This window comes from Elephas maximus, chromosome 8 (genome assembly GCF_024166365.1).
Source record: "Elephas maximus indicus isolate mEleMax1 chromosome 8, mEleMax1 primary haplotype, whole genome shotgun sequence".
Lineage (NCBI taxonomy): Eukaryota > Metazoa > Chordata > Mammalia > Proboscidea > Elephantidae > Elephas > Elephas maximus.
In genome coordinates this window covers 47,842,745-47,866,708 of record NC_064826.1, presented here as the reverse complement: position 1 = coordinate 47,866,708, position 23,964 = coordinate 47,842,745, and the positions used below count along the sequence as shown (strand labels likewise).

The 23,964-nt window shown below is 37.6% G+C and overlaps 1 protein-coding gene across 2 annotated transcripts in view; it reads left to right on the top strand.

Annotated features, from left to right (window-relative positions):
- Positions 1-23,964, top strand: part of MAGI2 (membrane associated guanylate kinase, WW and PDZ domain containing 2) — a 1,497,921-nt gene that overhangs the window by 1,319,095 nt on the left and 154,862 nt on the right. The window contains exons 13-14 of one of the 2 annotated variants that reach the window (XM_049894295.1): positions 6,072-6,113; positions 13,063-13,154. In XM_049894295.1, the coding sequence (XP_049750252.1) occupies positions 6,072-6,113; positions 13,063-13,154 (134 nt within the window). The remainder of the gene's footprint in view (positions 1-6,071; positions 6,114-13,062; positions 13,155-23,964) is intronic. The other variant, XM_049894296.1, reaches the window with a different exon arrangement.

Sequence of the window (23,964 nt, the reverse complement as noted above, 5' to 3'; positions counted from 1 at the left end):
CAGGGAAAATAGGGACATAAACAAAAGCATAGGAAAACAATTTGTGAACAATGCATTACACAACACAACAAACAAAATCAGTATTTTAACATGTGAAATTGGAATATAAGTACAACTGGAGAAGACTAATTGTTTCTCAGAGTCCCTGAGTGGTACAAATGGTTAACGCACTTGGCTGCTAACTGAATGTTTGGTGGTTTGAGTCCAACCAGAGGTGCCTTGGAAGAAAGGCACAGTAATCTGCTTGTGAAAATCAGCCAGTGAAAACCCTATGGAACACAGTTCTACTCTGACACACATGGCGGGGGCGGGGAGGATCACCATGAGTTGGAATCAACTCAACAGTTAACTGGTAATTGTTCCTGAACTTCCATGAGCAAAATCATTAATCAAAAGAATAGTGTGTGTTTGATATCTTTTCCTTATCAAAAATTTTTAAAAAGCATTAGTGCTTTCTAGAGAAGTCTGTGCAAAAAAAAAAAAAAAAAAATTCCCACTAATATACTCACACAATTCACATAAGCTTAAGCTTACATAAAAGTAACACTATATCCAGAAAAACACACACAAACAAAAGAAAGTTTTAACCAAATTGGGACTCTGGGTTTTAATGTTAATTATTTAAGGATTGACTCTATGTCATCATCAGCAATCCCCAGACGAGTAAAAAAAACTTCCACCTCTTCCTAGGCCTTTTAGATAGACGCCGCTTTTCTCTTTGTGTAGATGGCCTCTATTAACAGTGTACTTCTTGCCGTCCCTATTACCTGTGGTTTAAAAAAAATCTGCAAGCAAGAGAAAAATACCCACCTTTGTGTAGTTGGACAAGCCATGCTATTTTTTATTTCTCTCTTCTCTGTTCTTTTCCCATTAATTTCATGAAGGTAAGGCTTGAATTTTCTCTGCAGTCCAGAAAGGATTTGAATTTTCTCAGTTTATATGCTAGTATTTTTGAAGTTGGACTATGTGTACTATTTTTGGCCTTAAAATTTTTTAAAGATTTCTAAAGGCCCTCACTACTTTCCTCCCTCCCATCTCCTCCCGCCATCCTTTCCCTATGTTGCAATTGCATCTTTACTTCAACTATGTATTCCTAATAGGAAGCTTCTTTTAATGGCCTAGTTACACTGCAATTATCTAGGGTGACCACACATCCCAGTTGGCCTGTGACTGTCCTGGTCTGTGTTGTCCTGGCAGAATTATTAATAGCTCCCTTTTCACTCTTAAGAGCATCGTCTTTTGGATGTTACGTGGTTTCCCTTTTGTTACATAATCTATAAAGTAGTAGATTGATTACAGTCTAAGAAAAGCTATCTGTATCTAAAAGTACAGACCATGAATAAATTTTAATACCTAGTCACATAAATCCTTTCAAGCTAATTTATTTGGCTAACTGAAATTCTGTGATAGTGAATTTATGCCTGTATATACTTTACTCCTAATTTATGGTAGAGATTTAGGCACTGACTTCCCTTGGTAGCCAAACTCCCAGGGAATTCCCCCACATCAGAAAAGTACCTATGTAGAAGTCTAGAGAATGGCAAGATAAGTAGAACATGTAGGTAATAAAGCTTCATGTATTGAAGTACTCTGACATGGAGTTCTCATTTTTACCACCGAGAGTAGTAAATCAGATTCAACATTTCAATAATCACAGGACTGAAGGGAGTTACTCTGGTCTGTCTTCCTGCCTTTAGGAAAGATTACACTTACATAACCAGATAGAGGGCTATCACAGCTTCTCTCCTCATGGCCAGGCAAGGCAATAAAAAGTGCTTCCAAAGAACATGAGTGTTACTCACTTTAGAATTCTGCAAAATAAAGTTTTGATGATTCTAATGAAACATTGTTGATTTAGGAATACAGGCTCTGTCCTATTGCTTCATTTTTCTTTAAGCCAGACTTATCCTAAAGGTTTGTCTTATCATCCCCAGCTCATGGGGGTAGTTTTTGGACATGCTCCCCATTGACAGCCTTGGAAGCCGGAGCAGATGATAAAAACAGGAATAGACATAGAAGAAAAATCTTTATTCCCTGAAACTCTTCCCTCGTGCTTCTGTCCCTGGGTGTAAACCCAAGCTGAATTATGACTGAAGTTGTCCAAACTTTTTCTTCTTCACATCGAACCTTGGTTATTATAAATAAATGATTGATGAGGTACAACACGTCCATACTCCTCTGCAGTAAAACATCACTGAAACGTAGGATCATAAAAGTGTCAGGGATCCGGATGGCGTAAAGTGCCTTATGGTATAACCTCTTTAGAACAGAAATGCCTCTGGGATTTCTTCAAAAAGAGCTCACACAATCAATTTTTCTTCCCAGAAATTAGGAAGCATTAACCCATAATAAGCAATGAGTATCGCAGCAAAGGTAGCAATCAAAAATAACCACAGGCCAGTTAAAGAGCATGAGAGAGGAGCAAACTGGTTTTAGTATTACACCTGAAATGAAATGATTATTTGCAGCAGATCAAAAAAGTTGGTTGTGTTTTTCACATCTCCAGCTTGAATCCTGCTCTTTGGTTGTTCATTATTGAATTCTTTTAGTGTTCAGTATTGTGATGTAGGTGTGACTCATAGATAATCACAAATGGGTGGTTGTAGGTATTCCTAAACTACTGATTTCTCTGCTGCTCTTTCCATGTTCATTATTGAGCAAGACTTGTAGTTTGCACTGTTTCCCATCCTGACTAACAGCAAAGCCATTTGGAAAGATGGAGTAGTATAAAGATACCATCCACTGCAGCACCACTTGAAACTCTCAATGGGAATAGACAATGGAAGCCACATCCACAAGGTAATAGCCATCCATAGTGCTCTGAAGACTGTGCAAGTCCTGCCTGAGCCTTCCTGTCTCCCATGTAATTAAACAGTCCAGCTGGAAGTGTTGATAGATTTAAGAAAGGTTTTGATATATTCACGGACGCTATAGCTGCAGTCAGCTGTTAAGTGATCATGAAAGACCACCTTTCCTTTCTAGTGAGCATCTTCACATCTGACCATTGTGTTAGCCCTGACCTGCTTTGCCGAGACACTGCTAATACCCAGTGGCCTTAATTACAGTACCACCCTCAAATGTTACCTGGAGCACTATATTATTTTAGTGAGATATTACCATGAATGAGATTATGTGTAAATGTTAAGAAACTTTTACCAGTGGCTTTAGCAATAGAATCATAGAAGAATAGAAGAAAAGTTTAATAACATATTGTTTTAAATGTCCTCAAATGTACTATGAAGGTTAATTTTATGAACCTTTTTGCCATAGAAAACTGCTATTGCTCCCTTTAGTATGATTTATGTTATAAATCGAGCTATGAAAAAATTTGCCTTTCAGCTGGAGTTTCTAATATATCACATTATACATCACTTTGCAGTTATAATATATTGATAAAGATCATCAGGAAATCCAGTTAAGCTGTGTTCTACCTTTTGATTAATTATAGAATTTCTAATTTCAAAAATGGTATCTTCAGGTAGCTTTGTAAATACCATTTATATTTCTAACAGATTCTTTTTAAAAGAGAAAGTTACCATAATATGAACTAAGTAATAAAGATAATGAAATAGAAGTTGTGCTCTAGCACACTTTTTCCATCATTTTAGAAATTAAATCCCATCCTGTAGCTTAAAAATTTATTTCATAAGTAGTTTAAAGTTTAATTCTTCTGGAATTAGACAGGAGATGGTAGGGGGGTGGGGGGAGTGTGAGAATTAGGCTCTAAAGTCACTCCTTGACTCAAAGTTATTTAGTTTGTCAAAGGATTTTGTTGGTAGCAAAGTTGACAATGTAACCCAAAGTACTTTCATGAATAAATATGAGACCACTGGAGCTGCAGTAAACTGAGTTTAATTGCTGGATAGCAAGTAGATCTGAGTTTACGATAATGTAAAATGGCAGTTTTGCAACTAATGGAAGTGTTTAGAAGACAGCAGTCTTTCATCCCTGATACAGGTCGAACTTTTTGATGAAAGAGTATTCCTCAACTTATAATCCTTGGCAGTCACACTAAGAATTGAGGTTTTTTAAAAATAACAAGTCTGCTGAAAAACTAGTTTGCTTTTACTATTAAAACACAGATCGCCTGACAGGGACAATCGTCCGGCCTGCGTTGGCAGGGCCTGGCCACACAGGGCACAGTGGCGAGGACGTGTTGAACACACAGAGGCAGGCAGTGCTGTTTTTCATCATCACCCTCAAGAGGCTTCTGGGTCATTTTTACTGTTGAATAGTATTGTTGTTGTTGTTAGTTGCTGTCAAGCTGGGTTACCTTCTGTGTAACAGAACAAAATGTTGCCCAGTCCTGTGCCATCTTCATGATCCTTGTTATGTTTGAGTCCATTGAATAGTATAGAACTCCTTATTTGGGGAAAAAAAAAAAAAAGTTAGAATTTGGCCTTATTTTCATTTAAAAATTTTAATAATAAAAAGGCTCATTTTTATTATTAAATGAGTACTGCACGTTGTACAGTTACATTATAAAATCGTCATCTTAACACATGCAAAATGAGGCAATTCTATTTTAGTTTATTCCCCTCTCTGCTTATAAATGCTCTTGACAAGGATGTAAAATTAACAGTGGAAAGTTTCTTCCAAACTAAAAAATAGTTTATATATTAAAGTCTTAAAAGGTGTGGGGGGGTGGCTGGAGGCATTTCTCGCAGTAAATATAAACTAGGAATTTACGCTTTAGAGAAGTTTAATAACTTTTGGTTAATTTCCATCTGAAATTCCTTGCATGACTCAAAAGCAAAGCAATGTGGTAAACTTAATTTTAAGTTCATCCTAGAGGCAAAAATATTCTGCCACTCTTTCAGATAGAAGTATCTCAGCTTATGGTAGCATAAATCTTTTATCTTCTGAAGTATTTCTTAACCAGAAATTTATGTACATGTGTCTTCCGCTCCTCTCACATTAAAACCAATTGTGTGGTTCAGGCACTTCTATATTGACAGAAATATAAAGGAATAGGGAAAATATCTGAAGATGTTAGGAAAAAAAATGTAGTCAGAAAAGGGCCTAGTATTTATAAATAATAGTAAAATATAACAAAAGAAGGACAGCTTTATTGGAAAGGATACTTTAATTCTAACCAAGCTGAAAATAAAATGGACATTTAGATATAATAAGAATTTTTTTCTAAAAAATAATCTTGAGTAGTCTCAGAGCCTTATTCTTGCCATTATAAAATGAAGGGCTTTGGAAGGGTCCTTCAACTCCAACACTCTATTAACTCCTCTCTGGCATTAAGAGTGGATTAGAAGACAGAATGAAAATCAAGGTGCAATTTAATTATGTCATTTTCTACATGTTCACAGTTTTCAAACAAAGAGATGATGAAAGTCTACATTTCTCAAACATATATATGTTGGGTAGAGGTGGAAGCATGTCAAATGGACCCTTACTTATCTCTGATCGGTTTTATCCATGAGAACAACATGCCTCCAAATACTGCCAGGAGACAGTATGTAACTAGGTTTTTTTCTGAGTACTCAAATTCAAAATGGGAACTATCCCTACACTTTAAAGGTGTTTTATACTCATGTTTGTGAATTTTTATGTTGTTATATGTAGTATACATTACATCATAATCCCTGTAAATTATCTCTGTTGTTTAAATAACCAATTTAACTTAACTCCGTATACATGTAGCTGCTGACAAATTATGTTTACATAACTTCAAACATCTAAATAATAGGAAATATCAAAATATTTGGACTGATACACATATATCAATAACAATCATTGATTGAATTTTTCAGTTTTCATTTTAATGTTTTATGTCACAATATCATAAAATGATCTTAAAAAGACCTATATTTACTGTATACATTTCTAGTCCTGAATTGACTTTATTTCAAACTAAGCATTTACATGCATATACACACACCGAAATCAGGGTAAATCTGCCCCCTAACTCCCAGGAATTTTAAAGAGGGAAAAAAAAAAAAAAAAAACAGGAGCACAAGATGGGGGAGGGGGAGTTTCATAGTAAAAACACAAAGAAAAGATGAATTTTCAAATGTCATAAATGAATTTCAATTTTAATTCCCCATTTTCCCATCCAGAACAAGTGCCACCCAGGACCAGTTTTCGAATGGATTCCTCTGGCAAGTATTCTTCAGTACTCACAGCTATGTGAACAAAACATCTTCCATTTGTGTAACAAATCATTGTTCCGAGTAGTGTCCGTTTATTAGTATATAATCACCGTGCTAGTTTTACATAAGCATCTACTCAAAGTACAGAGCAAGTCTCATCATCATGGGTCTAAATGAATGCCAAGGAAACAAACAAAAGACAAACACAACAGTCATACTCGTGAATTTTTTTTTATATAAAATAGTTTAGAGAAAGACTAGACTAAAAAGCCAGTGACCAGACTGACTGTACCTGTACTGTCCAATATGGTAGCCACTAGCCACATGTGCTATGGGACACTTAAAATGTGACTACTCTTAAGTGAGGTGTGTAGTAAGTGTAAAACCCACACCAAATTTCAAAGACTTTCATACAAACAAAAGTATAATGTCTCATTAGTAATTTTTAGGTTGATTAGTGTTGAAAAAATATTTTAGAAATGTTGGATTAAATAAAATATATTATTAATTTTTTTTTACCGGTTTCTTTTTACTTTAAGTGTGACTACTAGAAAATTTAAAATTACATATATAGCTTGCATTTTATTTATATCAGGCAACACTGAAGTAGATAAATAGAAATTAGTAGGTAGGATATCTCAAAAGATTTTCAACTGAGTCTTTTCCAAAGAACCTATTGGAATTTTTGCTAATAGAGAATGAAATTTTCACATCAACTAAATACCTTTATCGATTTAAATTTTTTAAGACCATGACAATTACAAAATGCTATATTTCAATATTATTTTAAGTTAGGAGTAGAATATCATGGTTTTCAATTTAAGAGTTTTAATAATAACCAATTTGTTTGCTTAAAAGGAAAAGAGAAAAGTTTGACCCAACCATCCCCAAAATACTTACCTATTTGGTTCCAGCTAAAATGTTTAATATTATTGTGGAAATAAAGTAGGGAAAGGAAGGTTTAGATTTTTTTACTCTTAGAATTAGTAATGGAAATGCTCTGATTAGCTGTTTAGACCACTGAATTGAAAGCCAGAACACTGAAACAATTGCAGGAAAAAAAAACGTTTCATAATACTAGCACTATTTCAGATCTGTGGGCTCACAGCACACATCTCTCGAGTGTTTCCATGATGACAGCTCATTACGCATCTCAGAATGTTCTAACACCCCTTGGAGAATATATGTGTTTGAGATCATTTCATTCTGTAAGTTTCCATGTCATTTTTTGGATATGCAGAAAATATGGAAGATATTCCTTAGCATTTTGTCCTCACAGAATGTCTCATTTATTTGCTTAGCTTGATCTGAAAACTTTTAAAGCATGATTATTCTTACATACTGACTGTAAAGTCCTTATATTTCGTAAGAATACCAGTGTCCAGAGAGAGAAATAGGGCATTGTAATTAGAGCTGCAAAATGAAAGTAGGAATCAGTTTGGGCTTCTAAATCTCAGCTTTCTGGCTTCAGCAAGCACATTTCTTAAAAATCTCAGCATCTAAATATATTTTATTTGAAAACAAAAGGAAAAAGAGAAGAACCATTCAATAACTTAGATTGCATTGGTACATGTGCAAAATTGAATTATTTACATTTTAAAAATTACGTTACTTAAAAACGAATTACAGTTTGAGTATATTGTATTACTATAAAATTCAGGTGTTCAAAAAAAACCAATTCCAAATATTTTGTTAAATGTCTTCTCAAGTTATCAAAACATAGAAACTCATGAGTACATCCAAAGTAAATAGATCTCCCATATTTCTTGCATTTATAGAGTGTCCTTTATCAAATTATGTGTCATGATTTTTGACTAAGATAAATATATTAATCATAATTTTATGTTGTCTTACTTTAGCTACATCATATCCATAGGTATACAGGCTAAAGTGATAGTAAGCAGTCCCAAATAATGGTATTTATGAAGCAAAGTTATAGTCATGGAATAATGCTGTGGTTTATTGGGCCTGGTAGACTGGTGAGTATCTTAAAATAATTACATTCAAGAAACGTTGATTTAGCAACTCCTACAGGCTGTGTCCTACTGAACACTGTACCTACACAAAGATAATTATGTCATCACCAAGGGAAAATGTTAGTGAGAAAAAAAGGCATTTATTGCCAGAACCTGTGGATGGACAACTCCTCCCAAAGAATCAGGAGTATGGAGTATCTAAGACACCAAGAGCAGAAATCACTTCCAGAAGAAGACTTTTCCTTGTTTAGGAAAAAAGGAAACCATGGGCCATAAAGGGTGCTTCAACAGAATCAAATCTGGCAGAGAAATCAATCAGAATAAGGAAAGAGAAAAAGCCCATTCAGTTTGGCAATTAGGATGCATCAACCTTAAAGGGAGCATTTTTGGTCATGTTGCAAAAGCAGAAACCAGACTGGCAAGGACAAAGGAGTGAGTCAGAAATGAGGGCATGAAGGCTGCATTAGAGACTACTCTTCCACAAGAGACAGAAGTAAGGAGTAAGGAAGATATTTAGGTTAGGGAAATCCTAGCTTATTTGAAGGATGAGGAAGAGGATGAAATTGAGAGTGGGAACTGGTTTCTATTATAATGAAAATGTGTCCAACTACCTTCACATTGCAAAAGGAGAAAAATGAAAAAGGTGAGGGATGAGATTCTTGTTAGGCAAAATGTCTTAACTATTTATCTGGTGGAGCCCTGGTGGCATAGTGGTTAAGAGCTACGGCTGCTAACCAAAAGTTCAGTGGTTCAAATCTACCAGCCGCTCCTTGAAAACCCGATGAGGCAGTTCTACTCTGTCCTATAGGGTTGCTATGAGTTGGAATCAATGGCAATGGGTATTTATCTGGTAATGTTAGATTAGAGTGATAGAAACTATTTACTTCCTGTTTAACTTATTCTGTATCCAGAATGTTTGGAAATACAGAAGCCAGGGACATGTTTAATAACCTTCTTTGATTCCTGACTCCTTCCTCACACTGCCTTTCCTAGATCTCTTTATAAGGAAGAGCTAAAAATTAATGCTCTTTCCAGCAGGAAAATTACATAAATGCATTCTCTGTGCCAAACCGTGGTAATAAGCCATGGTACTTATGTTTTAATTAAAACATGGAAGGGGATTCAAGTACCAAAATTTAATTGACATGTTTATAGCAGCATCCTATGTGCCAAATTAATCCATAAAATGTTGTTCTTTGCATTTTTGAAGCTTGAATCCATTCATAAAATTAATCAGTTGTCTTCAGTCACCAAACTTTTTCCCTAATACTGTGCACAAAGCCATTTCTTTCAAAATCGAGACCAAGGATACATATGGCATGTGAAACCTTCATGGAGCCTGAGAGTGAGATAGAAATTGGCATTTGAAATTCTACTTTTCTTTATTATGAGGGAGGTTGTCCTGATACCTGGTGGTGGTCACCATTTACGGCTTTTAAACGTATTCACTTTTTTAATATTGGTGTGAGTCCAGGATAAATCAGGGCTTGACAGTTTCATTCTGTAGCTTGCTACAGTGGTCATATAAAAATCCCATCCTGGAAAAGATTCATAACATGCTTTATTTCACAATGCCTGAGGAGCCTGGGACTCACCTCTAGGGAAGAAGCAATACTGGCCATCACTGGCCACTGGACACCAATGTCCAAAGAGCATTCTGTTTCCCCTGAGTCCATCCCTCATAACCACTGCATCCTCTTTAACCGTACTGAGCAACCCTGAGAGTACCCCTCACAGTTCTGCAAAAAGTGCTGAGAAAAGCAAGAAGAAAAAATTTAAAAAAAGACTACAGGGAGGGAATGACTGAGGAAGCAGAGGAGCAAAAAAAAAAAAAAAGGGCTTCAGTGGGATGTGGTTGAATGACACCCAAAGTGTCTCAAGTCACACTCAGTGTCCACCAGGTCTCTTCACCTAACAAACTTCCCGTACCCAGTTTGTACATCAACAGGAGAGAAATGGTGGTGATTGTTAACCTCTGTTTCAGTGGGATGAAGAGTTGGCCCTTGGATTCCTTTGTTTTGGCTCTGGCATTAACAGGGGAAGAGATAAAGCATGATACAGTAATTGAAACATGCCACTGGGCCAGAGAAGTAGCTGGGGAAAGTATCAGAAACATCATAATCCTCCAAGAAAGCTAACAGAGCAAGAAGGAAAAAAAGTAATGTCTCCCAGTTTGTGCATATAATTTTATTTATTTTGTAAAGTCAGACTCAAAGGAGGGAAAAATGAAACCAAAGAAAAATTATCTTTCTAATGCTTTTAGTTTCCCTTAAAAAAAAATAAATAAATAAAGCCCTACTGCTTCAAGGCATACTCTATCATTTAAACTTGTTTCCATTTGACTCTTTCTCTAAAGTTTCCAAGCCCTGCAGCTTCTGAGTTTGTGTTCAAAATTAAGAAAAACGTAAATCATAAGTGCTGGCACACTTCTTCAGTGGGCCTCTCTTTACCTCTGCCTACTAGCTCATATCATAGGAAGCTGGCCATCTCCTCCTCACAAAATGGAGGTGAAGACGAAAAGATTGGCACAACCACCCTATACCTGAAATCAAGGGATGGGCCAGAGCAACAGTCACGGGGGGGTAATTGCCACCACAGTGTATGTAAAGAGTAGGGAGAGGAGGATAAAGGCCCTTTTCGCATCTTTGTTTTTCAAAACTGACTGGCTAGAGTTTAGATTTTTCTCCAAAAAAAAAAAAAAAACAAAGTTTTGACTCATTCATTAAGGAAAAGCTTTTCTGTTCCCTCCAGGAATTACAGCGTTCTCTGGTACATGACAACCTCCTTGCATCTTGGCACATCTCAAAATTCCATTACTGGGATTGTCATAATTTCAGCATTTCCTTAGGGGAAAATTTTACTTAGCAAATAAAATGAGTTGCACAGTAAACTCCTTTTAGAGCTCCTCATGCGACATGGATGGGTGCTGAGGTCACTGGAGGAACAATTTCCCCCTTTGCGTACTCACCAGTCAAGCGAAAATAAGAAGAATGTTTATGAGTAGATGGAAAGTTCTGGTTAAACGTTTGCTAGCTCTGTCCTTTCTTGCGTCAATAGTATACTTTGTATTTTTATGTTTTTTATGGTCTAGAGTCCTCCAAGTTTAAAGCCACCTAGAAAAAAGATTGTTTTGAGCAATTGTATCATAACCACTTTGTGAGGCTTGAATAAGTGATTGGGCATTATCTGTCATCTTTCTGTCTCCCCTTGCCTGTAATTAACTACTTAATAGCGACTTAATTCTTCTAAGTTCTCCTCTCTTTAAAGATATGGCCGATTTTACAATTCGTAAAGGATGACTAAAGGATGTGGAAGTTTAATTGATTACTCTTCTTTGAGAGTTTCACATTATTCATTGAATGAAATAGACCTTGATTATATGCTCATCTGGTCTTAAAAGGTCATGATGGCCATGAGGTCTTGCACAATATATGCATATACATGTGTACTCCTGTGCCTGGTTCAAATTTTGGTAGCAGTGCACCAGACACATAATCATCATTTGCCCACATTGCAGACATGAAGGACTTGCCTTTTGTATGTCATGAGGAATGCACAGCCCGGGTTAGGGGCACCAGGGCAATCCCTGCATCGTTGTGCTTTGTACACTGTGTCACTTTAGCAGCTCCACTTACTGTAGAGCCTGGGAAGGAGTCACCTGGCCATCCTTCAGTGAGTCTCTCTCTGTACTACCACTGCATGTCCAAGCGGCTCAGACATAGTTTTTTATCCCATTAGGCTTCTCCTCTGAGATATCATCCTAATTTCCAAAATCATCCTGTTTAAGCAAGGAAAATTTTACTTAATATTTGTTCTATCAGTTCTAATGTTTCCTTTGAAACCATTAAGGCCCGGAGATCACTAAAAGCTTTTTAAGCAAGGATGGCACAATAAAAATTCCCCAAAGTTGCTTATCATCCATGGACATCCTAACACTGGGCCTGAACATATATACAGCCTAACTGTGAATGAGGTGTTTTTCACTCCTGAGGAAATTTCAAATGGACAGTGATGGGGAGAGGGGAAAATCATAAACTATATTTTCCTTAAAAAGTCAAAAGATGTCTTAAAATGTTTAGTTTATTTATTCTAGGACTGACAAAAATAAAGATGACATTTAGGAGAGTTTCCAACCTTATTTTTAAGTACACTTCTGTTCTTTCAGTTGACTATAGAAAAGTATCCCTCCTCTAATTTATTTAAAGGTGTACTAATGGATTCAATAATGAATTTCCTAGCGACTTAAAAAAAAAAAAAAATTTTTTTTTTTTTTTTTTTTAAAAAGCGACTTACCCGTTATAAAATATTCGGAAGCTAAGAGTTCGTCTTAGACTCAGGTGAATTTCTACGTATGAGTTATGAAAAATTAAGAAAATACAAACTTCACTGAAACCCTAATAAAGGTTTAAATTCTACATTTTCTACTTTTTACATTTTAAAAGAGACAACTTCTATCAAGCATCAGTTTACACACACACACGCGTGCACATACACACATACACACACTCAACTGGATGCATCAAATCCTAAACAGATATCAGTAAATTACTAGGTAGTACTTTACTAGGTGGTTCCAGGTTTTGCTGTCTGTTCTCTCAGGCTTCTGAAACAATCATTCTAGTCAGAGTAAATACCAAAGTGATAGCAAAGCTTCCTGAGGACAATCCAAAAGTAAAAAAGTATAGAGCCATCACTTCAGATCACGCAGAATTTTTCCACTCAGAAAATCCGTGAGTGCTCTCTGCCTATAATGATACTCTAACAATGTCCTTGGCTGGTCACTGTTATTCCAGGGACTACCTAATTTTGGAATACCTACTTTTTTGCTACTTTTTTTTTTAATCCTCTGTGCTCTCCACCGACTCTTAACTGCACTCTCATTAATCACGTCTACGAAATTAATTTATCATGGGAGCGTTCAGTTCCCCAGGGGGTGAGGGGGAGACAGGATTCATTACTCAATGGGATCTCCTTTATGCCAGGTCCAGATTATAAGGAGTTGGATGTTCACCTTCGGAGGATGGAGTCTGGATTTGGCTTCAGAATCCTCGGGGGAGATGAGCCTGGACAACCTGTAAGTTGAATCCCCTTATTCCTACACTCTGGGCTATATTGTGTGTGTGACATCAGGGAAAGCATCATTCAATATGATATCTGAAAGGATATCTTTTAGGATCCACAACAAAAAAAGTTTCAAGTTTATCTATTCATTTGCTATTCTCCTTACAAAGGCCTCACAACATGCCAGTGTTTCACTCCCAAGACCTCATCATAAATCAGAGCATGTTACGTCAAGAAAAAGGCATTACCCTTTCTTAGGATAAGCTGTAGTCTTCTTAAGAATATCAATTATCAATTGTATTGGCCCCCTGGTTTCTCTGGGTAGCAGCTCATGGGTAGAGACATAGGACGACAGAAGATACGTGTGAAGAGGTGACTTGGAAGAACAGGATTATGTATGTTGTCAACCAAAACAACAAGGGAGTCGGAATGTGAGGATGCACAGAAGTGAAATCAAGTTAAGTGCCACAGAATCTCACCCACATTTGAGTTAAGGAATTACCACGAGAAGTTGTTTATGACGTCAACCTCACCTGGCATGGTGAAATCATTTTTACAAAATCATTATATATTACAGTGAAAGTATAAAATAGCAATATTCATTAATATATGTAAAACACAACAAAGCTGGATTTCTGAGCATGTGTTAAAATATTAGGCATAAAGTACTCATTGTAAAACATGTAACTTAAGTGGTACCCAATGTGGCTAAGTCAGGTCCATGAAAGTTGGTAAACATTTCACACATTGATTTATATTCCAAAGCCTTCTGGCCTCCACAGGCCTTTGTCTGACTTAGCTTCCTTTATGATTGCTCTCTAGTATGTTCATATTTCTGCCTATTTTGTTTGATCAGCAGTGTTTTAAATTCCTTCTAAATAGGGACGTCTTTTTTATTCTCCTTTACCAAAACAAACAAACCCGTTGCTGTCAAGTCATAGAGTAGAAATGCCCCACAGAGTTTCCAAGGAGTCCTGGTAGATTTGAACTGGTTAGTAGCCATAGCTCTTAACCACTATGCCAGCAGGGTTTCTTCTTCTCCTTTTGTGCCCCATAAATGGAAAGTGTACCATAGATGCTTGAAAGATGCCAAATGCATGAAATGAAACAGTATCCAAAACAAAACTCCACTTTAAAATGATCTTTAAAGCATTTTAGGAACTAATGCTTTTGCAGGGTAATTAAGGGTAAATTTGTATAGACTCCATTGCACTTATACAAACATGATGCCTTAAACTTACCAGGTGCAGGGGCCTCTGTTTGTTTCAGATGAGGTCCCTGTTTGTTCCAGGATGCCCTAACTCGCATGTTTTTTTCCCTTACCAATCTGTGAGCTCCTTGAAGGCAAGCACCAAGTTTTTACCACATTTATGTCTTCCAAGCCTAACACAGAGTCTGGTACAATAAATATTTGCTAAATGAAAATGAAGAGAGTATTCCATGCCAACCAAAACTGTGACCTGAGCATCTCAAGAACAAATAATGATCTAGAGTTTACATTTTCTGAGGCCACTAACTCCTACAGGCTCTGTAGAATTAAAACGGCCCAGTCCCAGAAGCAGAGAAGGTGTCCTGGAAGCCCTATGGCATGTTTTGTTTAGCTCCTACAGTGTTTTAAAACTGTTCAGTGCCAACTAATTTCATATTTAAAAAAAATTCAGATTTCCATCTTCTCTTGAGAAATGGGAAGATCTAGCAACATGGAATTTGCTTTCCTCAATGGCAGCAACTGGCTAGAGCTGGGCAGTGGTCCTTTTCTTTAGACTGAGTGTGGCCACCACTCATTGCCACAGTTCCCAAAACTCCCTTAGGTCTGTTATTCATTTATTCTGTTATACCTTTGAAACTGTCATCCCAGAGGGCTGGATAGAAAATTGGAAAGATGAGTATTTTGCACAAAAGAAACCTTCAACTAGAGTCAGATTATGGTGTTTATCAGCCCCAAGCACTGAAAATAATTCAGTTATCTTCTCTCATATGTAAATAAAAATAAAAGGTTAAACTTTTAAATATACACATAAGTGAAAGCAGCAAAGTTCTGATTCTTCCTGTGATGCTTACTTCAATACAATCTTTGAAATGTGATATTCTTACTTTGCTGGACCCCTAGGTTTATGCTTTATTTGCTTTGGAGGTAAACCAGCACCACACTCAGTAAATGTTAAAGAGACCTTATCTTTACTCCCGTAAAGTAGAAGGGGTTGCATGACTGAGTCACTGGGAGGCCATACTCTTGGCTGGCTCAGGAAGGGAGAGGTCTTGCTGGACTTTGCATGCAATAGAATTTATACCAAAAGGGAATGTGTATTATACAAAATGAAGCTCAAGTGTGTGAATACAGCCCTGATTACCACCCAACCTCCACACAGCTTTCTGCCTGTTTTGTATGCAGGTTACCAGGTCCCCAACCCTTCTAAATATAGCTTTGAATTTCTGAGTCCTTTCTCCCTTCTAGTAGGCAGGCATCAAGTATTTATGATAAATCTCCTTAGAATACATGGACTGCTGGTTATCCTTATTGTGTTTATTTAGATTTACTCTGGCTTATTCCTTCATTTGAATGGTTTAAGACTCATTCATGCTTCAAGTTACAATTTTGACATTTAAGCCATAAAAAGGAAACCTAAACCTCCCTGAAAAAAGCGAAGCAGGAAAACGAGTCTTGAAGAACAGAATATCACACCTCAGAAAGACCATATAGTGAAGAATGAGTCTACAATAAAGATCTCCCATAAAACTTTCCTTCCTGCATTTCTACACTTCAAGTCCAGAGATAATACACAAACAAAATATGCTAGCCTCATTTAATTGCTGACGTCCTACAAAGGGAGAGGCATGTAAGGTGACTTGGTCTCTAACCACAGGAGGTCTTACAAGTTACATCAAACAAGTTTCTGCATCCATATATACGGAATGGTATTGACATCTCAGGGTGCACATTAAACACGACAGTACGACTTTCGGCAAATAATGTTCAGCTCAAATGAAATTTATGAGAATACTCCCTAACTCATCCTATGAAGCAAATAAAACCCTGATACTGACACCAGATGAAGACCCCACAAGAAAAGAAAACTACAGGCCAGTGTCTCTTATAGATGCAACAATCTTCAACAAAACACTAGTGAACAAAATGCAACAGAATATTAAAAAGAGTCACACACCATGACCAAGTGGGATTTATTCCAAGAATACAGGGATGGTTCAGCATTAGAAAATCAGTCAACGTAATATACCACATCAATAGAACAAAGGAAAAGAACCACATGATCATCTCTATAGATGCAGAAAAAGCATTTGATAAAATCCAACACCCTTTCTTGATGAAAACCCTAAAGAAGATTGGAATAGAAGGGAAATTCCTTAATATGATTTAGGGCATATATGAAAAGCCAATAGCCAACATTACACTTAATGAAGAAAGACTGAGAGCTTTTCCCTTGGAATTGCGAACAAGATAAGGAGGCCTGCTCTTACCACTTCTATTCAATATTGTATAAGAAGTCCTAGCCAGAGCAAAAAGACCATAAAAAGTGTCCAGATTAGAAAAGAAGAAGTAAAATTAGCTCTATTCACGGATGATATGTTCCTATATATAGTAAATCCCAAAGAGTACACAAGAAAACTTCTAGAGCTAATAGAGGAATTTAGTAAAGTTGCAGGGTACAAGGCCAACAAATGAAAATCAGTTGGGTTTCTATACATCAGAAATGAGAAATCTAAAAGGAAAATTAGGGAAATGATTCCGTTTATAATAACATTGAAGAGGATAAAATACCCAGGAATAAATCTAGCCAGGGATATGAAGAACTTATGCAATGAAAACTATAAAACACTGCTGAAACAGTGAAGAAGTAAATAAATAGAAAGATATTCCAAGTTCATGGCTTGGAAGACTTAATATTGTTAATATGTCAATACTACCTGAAGTGATCTAGAGTCAATACAATTCCAATCAAAATTCCGACAGCCTTCTTTACAGAAATGGAAAAAACAATTCTCAACTTCATATGGAATGGCAGGAGGCCTCAAATAGCTAAAGCAATGTTGAAAGAGAAAAATAAAGTAGGAGGACTCACACTTCCTGATTTTAAAACATACTATACAGGTACAGTAATCAAAACAACCTGGTACTGATATAAAAATAGACACATAGATCAATGGAAAAGAATTGGGAGTCCAGAAATAAACCCACACACCTATGGTCAACTGATTTTTGGCAAGGGTGCTAAATCCATTCGATGGGGAAAATTTTTTCAATAAATAGTGTTGAGAAAACTGGATTTCCACAAGCAGAAAAATGAAACAGGATCCATGCCTCACACCATACACAAAAACAAATTCAAAATGGATCAAGGACCTAAATGTGCAACCTAAAACCGTAAAATTGTTAGCTGAAAAGCAGTCAGGCCTAGCTGTCAGGTCTAGCTTTTAACAATGGATTATGTAATATAATAACAAAAATACAAACAACAAAATACAAAATAAATAAATGAGACCTCATAAAAATGAAAAATTTTGTTGATCAACAGACTTTACCAAAAAAGCGAAAAGAAACCATATATTCAACAAGAATCTAATTATCTATCTATAAAACTTTGACAACTTAACAAGAAAAAAAACACAATCATAAAATGGGCAAAGGACTTGAATATAGACATTTCACCAAAGAGGACATTCAGATAGCCACCAAACACAGGAAAAGATGCTCACCATCACTAGCCATCAGAGAGATGCAAATCAAAACCACAATGAGACACCATTTCATTCTCACTAGGGTGGCTAAGATAAAAAAAAAGAAAAGAAAATAACAAATGTTGGTGAGGATGTGGAGATATTGGAACCCATACCCATTGCTGGTGGGAATGCAAAATGGTACAGCCATTGTGAAACACAGTGTGGCAGTTCCTGAAAAAACTAAAAATAGAACTACCATATGACCCAGCAATTCCATTCCTAGCTATATACCCAAAAGACTTGAAAGCAGGGACTCAAACAGAGACTTGTACACCAGTGTTCATTGCAGCAGTATTTACAATAGCCAAAAGGTGGAAACAACCTACATGTCTATTGACAGACGAATGCATAAACAAAATGCGGTACATACATTCAATGGAATACTACTCAGCCAGTAGGAGAAATAAAGTCTTGATATACAATATGGATAGAGCTGGAAGACGTTATGCTGAGTGAAATAAGTTAATCACAAAAGGACAAATATTGTACGACCTCACCTAAATACAAAGGCAAGAAAAGGCAAAAGGATAGAAAACAAAGTTTACAATGTTTACCGGGGTAGAAGGGAGGGGAAGAATAGGGTTGACGGTAATGGAAATATTGCATTAAGGGGAGGGTTGTACAGCCGATTATTGTAATTGCTGTCAATAAGTTGTACAACTGTAAAAAGTTGAATTGGCAAAGGTTGTATGACATATATTTACAAAAAAAAAAAAGAGTAGCTGCCGAGGCTGCTTATGTACAACTGAAACCTCATGGGATTGGGTTTCTTGGTTTGGAAGTTTAGGGTCATGGTTACATGGGACATCCCATTTAATTGGCCTAATAACATGTTTAGTGCTTCTGTCCTAACTCCTAGTTTGTTGTGTAGTGCCTGGAGTCTTCAAAGCTTACCATCCAAGGCACAACAATTAGTCTCTATTCCCCTGAAGTAACAGAGGAAGAACGACAGAAATAGAATAGGGATATGGAATGTGTGGCTAAATGCCTCCATGAACAACTGCCTCCTTTGCCATGAGACCAGAAGAACTGGGTGATGCCTGGCTACCATTACTGAACATTTTGATCAAAGATTCTACAGCAGAATCCTGATCAAAAGGGGGAAAATACAGAACAGAATTTCAAATTCTCATGGACTCCATACTTCCTGGAGACATGAAGGTTGGATGAACCCTGAAACTATGGCCCTGTGAAATCTTTAAACATTAAACCAAAAATATCCCCTGAAGTCTTCTTAAAAACAAAACAGTAGTTTAGCTTAACTAGTAAAAAATGTCTGCCTTGAGTATTATGCTCTTTAAAGAACTACATATATGGGATGAAAGTGAAAACAGCAACTTGAAAGATTAGATAGGGACCTTAGGAGGCAGTGAATTTATGTTAATGAGGGAGGAACAACTCAGAAAACGAGGATGATAATGGTTGCACAACACAAAGAATATAATCAGTGTCAATAAAAGGTACATGTAAAAATTGTTGGTGTATGTTTTGCTGTGTATATTCTTAACAACAACAATAAAATAAATTTAAAAAAACAAAGCATGTGGGCATGTTTTCTGCAAGAGGAAATACTTTTCACAGTTAAATAACAATAGAAATAGAAAGAAATGAAAAACTGTCAGGATGAAACAAAACTGGGGTTTTCAGCTGTTAGCTGAAAAGAGATGGGAAGGCATCAAGATGGAAAGATTTGGAAAACACGGCAGTGGAGAAAGGCCTGCCTGTAGAAATCTATTCAAAGAAAAGAAGAGAGAATGATAGATATAATTCTTGGCACAGGAGTCTAGTGAAAAGTTGTGGAGGAGTTTCAGGAGCAAAGAGCCTAAAATCTGCTTGCCACATTGTGAAGTTGTCCCAGGCTATAGTTATTGCAGCACAGATCTACTAAGGTTGGACTAACATTAGGTAGTGCAGAAAGTACTAAAGGAATTAAAAGACCCAGAAAGGTAGTTTTCCTTTTGTTTTTTTAATGTGTCTATGTTTATTTTTTTATTATTATTTTTGTTTGTTGGTGTTAGAGTTTTCCCCTGATTTAGTAGGATATCAACCATCTGAATGTGAATTGCTGTTATTTCATGTCAAATTGTGTTTGTTCCTTTGCCCCATAGCCTATGAGATGAAGAGGAGTTGTGTAATTGTTCAGCTTCATTTTGTTTTTAGAAAGGGAAATTGGAAAGATAAGGAAAATGGGTCAGTTGTTCATAGAGAGATAGTCTTTCTTGATGTGTTTTGCCACAAAGCTCTCCCTTCAGGTTAAAAGCAATGGCAATAGGGTAAAGAGCTCCTCCAAGCACGCTGAGAAAACAAGAGTGAGACTGGGGGGTCAGCTGAGGCTGAAGAGCCCACTGAGGCCAGAGGGAGGTGATGAGTGGGGTGAAACTAGTGCTGGCTGAGAAGGCTCACTGGCCAGTGTGGCCAGGGAGTCAGCAAGAGCACAAGGAAAATGTGGCCGGATGCATCCTGGAACAAGGGCCATTCACAGAGGGAAGGGAGGATCTCTCATTAGACCTGGACGGTGATCAGTGAGACCAGTCAGGGAGCCATTCTATGCACTCAGGGGAGTCCCTCAGCAGACATGGAACATGACTCAAAGTGGGATCTACAGACCAGTATGAAACATCTCCTGTTGTTGTTGTTAGGTGATGTCAAGTTGGTTCTGACTAATAGCAACCCTGTGTCCAACAGAAGGAAACCGTGCCCTGTCCTGCACCATCCTCACAATCCTTGGCTATGTTTTGAGCCCATTGTTGCAGCCAGTGTCAATCCATCTCGTTGAGGGTTTTCCTCTTTTTCACTGACCTTCTACTTTACCAAGCATGATGTCCTTCTTCAGGGGCTGATCCCTCCTGATAACATGTTCAAAGTACGTAAAACGAAGCCTCGCCATCTGTTACGGATTGAATTATGTCCCCCCAAAATATCTGTCAACTTGGCTAGGCCACGATTCCCAGTGTTGTGTGAGTGTTCATCATTTTTGTCACCTGATGTGATTTTCCTATGTGTTGTAAATCCTAATTCTATGATGTTAATGAGGTGGGATTAGCAGCAGTTATGTTAATAAGGCAAGACTATCTGCAAGATTAGGTTGTGTCTTAAATCAATCTCTTTTGAGATAAAAAAAGAGAAGTGAGCAGAGAGACATGGGGACCTTATACCACCAAGAAAGCAACTCCAGGAGCAGAGTTGCATACTTTGAACCTGTGGTTCCTGCCCTGAGAAACTCCTTTACCAGAGGAAAACTAATGACAAGGACCTTCCTCCAGAGCCAATAGAGAGAGAAAGCCTTCCCCTGGAGTTGACGCCCTGAATTTGGACTTCTAGCCTACTAGACTGTGAGAGAATAAATTTCCTTAAAACCATCTACTTATGGTATTTCTGTTATAGCAGCACTAGATAACCAAGACACCATCTGTGATGGTTAAGGTTGTGTGTCAACTTGACTGGGCCATGATTCTCAGTGGTTTGGCAGTTGTATGATGTTGTGATCACCCCCATGATGGAATCTGTTGTGAGTACTCAATCAGTTGAAAAGGAGTTTCCTTGGGCCTGTGACTTGCACTGAATATAAGTGGACATTCTGGCAAGGTTCATGCACTGGATCCTGCAGCTGCCTCCTGTTCATCTGACCTCTGGTTCTTGGGATTTGAGCTAGCAGTTTCTCAGTCTGTGAGCAAAAGCCCTGCTCTCTGACCTGCTGATCTTGGGTTCATCAGCCCCTGTGGCCACATGAATCAGAAGAAACCTCTATCCAGACCCACGGACTTGGAACATTCCAGCCTCTACAACCACATGAGCCATTTCCTTGATATAAATCTCTCTATATACATATTTATATGCTTTACTGATTTTGCTTCTCTAGAGAACCCAGCCTAAGACATCATCCTTGCTTCTAAGGAGCACTCTGGCTGTACTTCTTCCAAGACGGATTTATTTTTCATTCTTCTGGCACTCCATGTTATATTCAATATTCTTTGCCTACACTGTAATTCAAAGGCATCAATTCTTCAGTCTTCCTTGTTCATTGTCCAGCTTTCACAAGCATATGAGTTGATTGAGAATACCATGGCTTGGGTCAGACACACCTTAGTCCTCAAAGTGACATCTTTGCTTTTAACACTTTAAAAAGTTCTTTGGCAGGAGATGTGCCCAACAGAACATGTCATTTGATTTCTTGACTGCTGCTTTTTTTTTGCTTCCATGGGTGTTGACTGTGGATCCAAGTAAAATGAAATCCTTGACAACTTCAATATTTTCTCCATTTATCATGATGTTGCTTACTGGTCCAGTTGTGAGGATTTTGTCTTATATTGAGTTATAATCCATACTGAAGGCTGTGGTCTTTGATCTTCATCAGTAAGTGCTTCCAGTCTTCATTTTCAACAAGCAAGGCTGTGTCATCTGCATATCATGGGTTGTAATATCTCCTATGAGCTTGTTAAAATTCAGAATCTCAGGGTTCATCCAGACCTACCCAATCAGACTCTGGGGGTGAGTCCAAACCCTGTGCTTTAACAATTTCTCCAGGTGATTCTTAACACACCCTAAAGTTTGAGGACTACTGACTTAGAGGATCAGAAGTTATGAGGCATGTTCTGGAGAGCCTAGGTGAACATGAGAATGTGCAGCTCAGAAGGCCAATATGAGGTACTTACAATGTAAGGAGGAAGCAAGGATTATTCAATCCCTGCAGTTAGAGCAGCAAAGGGGGAAATAAACTAGTGGGATGTGCCAAGTGTACAATGCATACTCCAGGGGGAAAAAAAGCTGGATTTTTCCTGAATAGAGAGACACAGAGCTAGCGCTGTATCAGCAGTGTGATATAATGCATGGAGGTGCAAAATGAAGAGATAGCCAAGGGTTAATGAGCAGCCATGGCAGCAGGAGAGTAAGAAGCAGTGACAATGCAGTGGTCAGCTCCTCCCCAGTAAGTGCAACAGTCCTTGATGGATGGAGCATATAGAACATAGTACACCTAACCAAAAGGCCAGTGGTTCAAGCTTCTCCGAGGGAGAAAGATGTGACAGTCTGCTTCCATAAAGAGTTACAGCCTTGGAAAGCATATGAGCAGTCCTACTCTGTCCTACAGAGTCACCATGAACTGGAATCGACTCCACAGCAGTGGTAGTGGACCAGCATCTCTAATGCCTACCCCACTGCATGATGTGCAGCTCAATTAAAGTTTGCTTAATAGCTGTATCAACCTTTTTTAGAAACAAGGCAGAGGATAGATTATATAATACAATTATCTAATAATACTTGTTGTTGGTGTCATCTTGTGTCATCAAGGTGATTCTGACTCATGACAACCCCATGTGTTATAGAGTAGAACTGCTCCATAGGGTTTTCTTGGCTGTAATCTTTACTGAAGCAGATCACCAGGCCATTTCTTCTGCAGTGTCACCAGGTGGGTTCAAACCATCAACCTTTTGATTACCAGCTGAGTACAAACCATTTGTACCACCCAGGGACTTAACAATATATGCATCATATAATAATTGCATAATAATGTATAATAGAATAGATTATATTGAAATGTCAACTAAATATGCTGCTTGTTTATAAATACATATATAAGATTTGACAGAAAGAACTAAAATTTTATATACTTATTTCTAAATGAACAAAGAACTTCCACCTTTCCTCATACGTTACCTTCTCAATGGAAACCCTGGTGGCATAGTGATTAAGTGCTACGGCTGCTAACCAAAGGTTTGGCAGTTCGAATCCACCAGGCACTCCTTGGAAACTCTATGGGGCAGCTCTCCTCTGTCCTATAGGGTCGCTATGAGTCGGAATCGACTCGACGGCATCGGGTTTGGTTTTTTGGTTTTACCTTCTCGATGAGGCTTAGTCGAACCAACTCACACCACCACATCCTCTGCCCCGTGACTGACACCCACCACCCCACCTTGCTCTTATTTTTCCCATAGTATATGCCTTCCAACACTATATATTTACACATCTATTACATTTATTATTGTCTGACCACTGCAATGGAAGCTCTGTTAGAGTAGGGATTTTTGTCTATTGCTGCTCACTTATAGATTCCTAGAACCTGGAAGAGTCTCTTGGGCTCAACGAATATT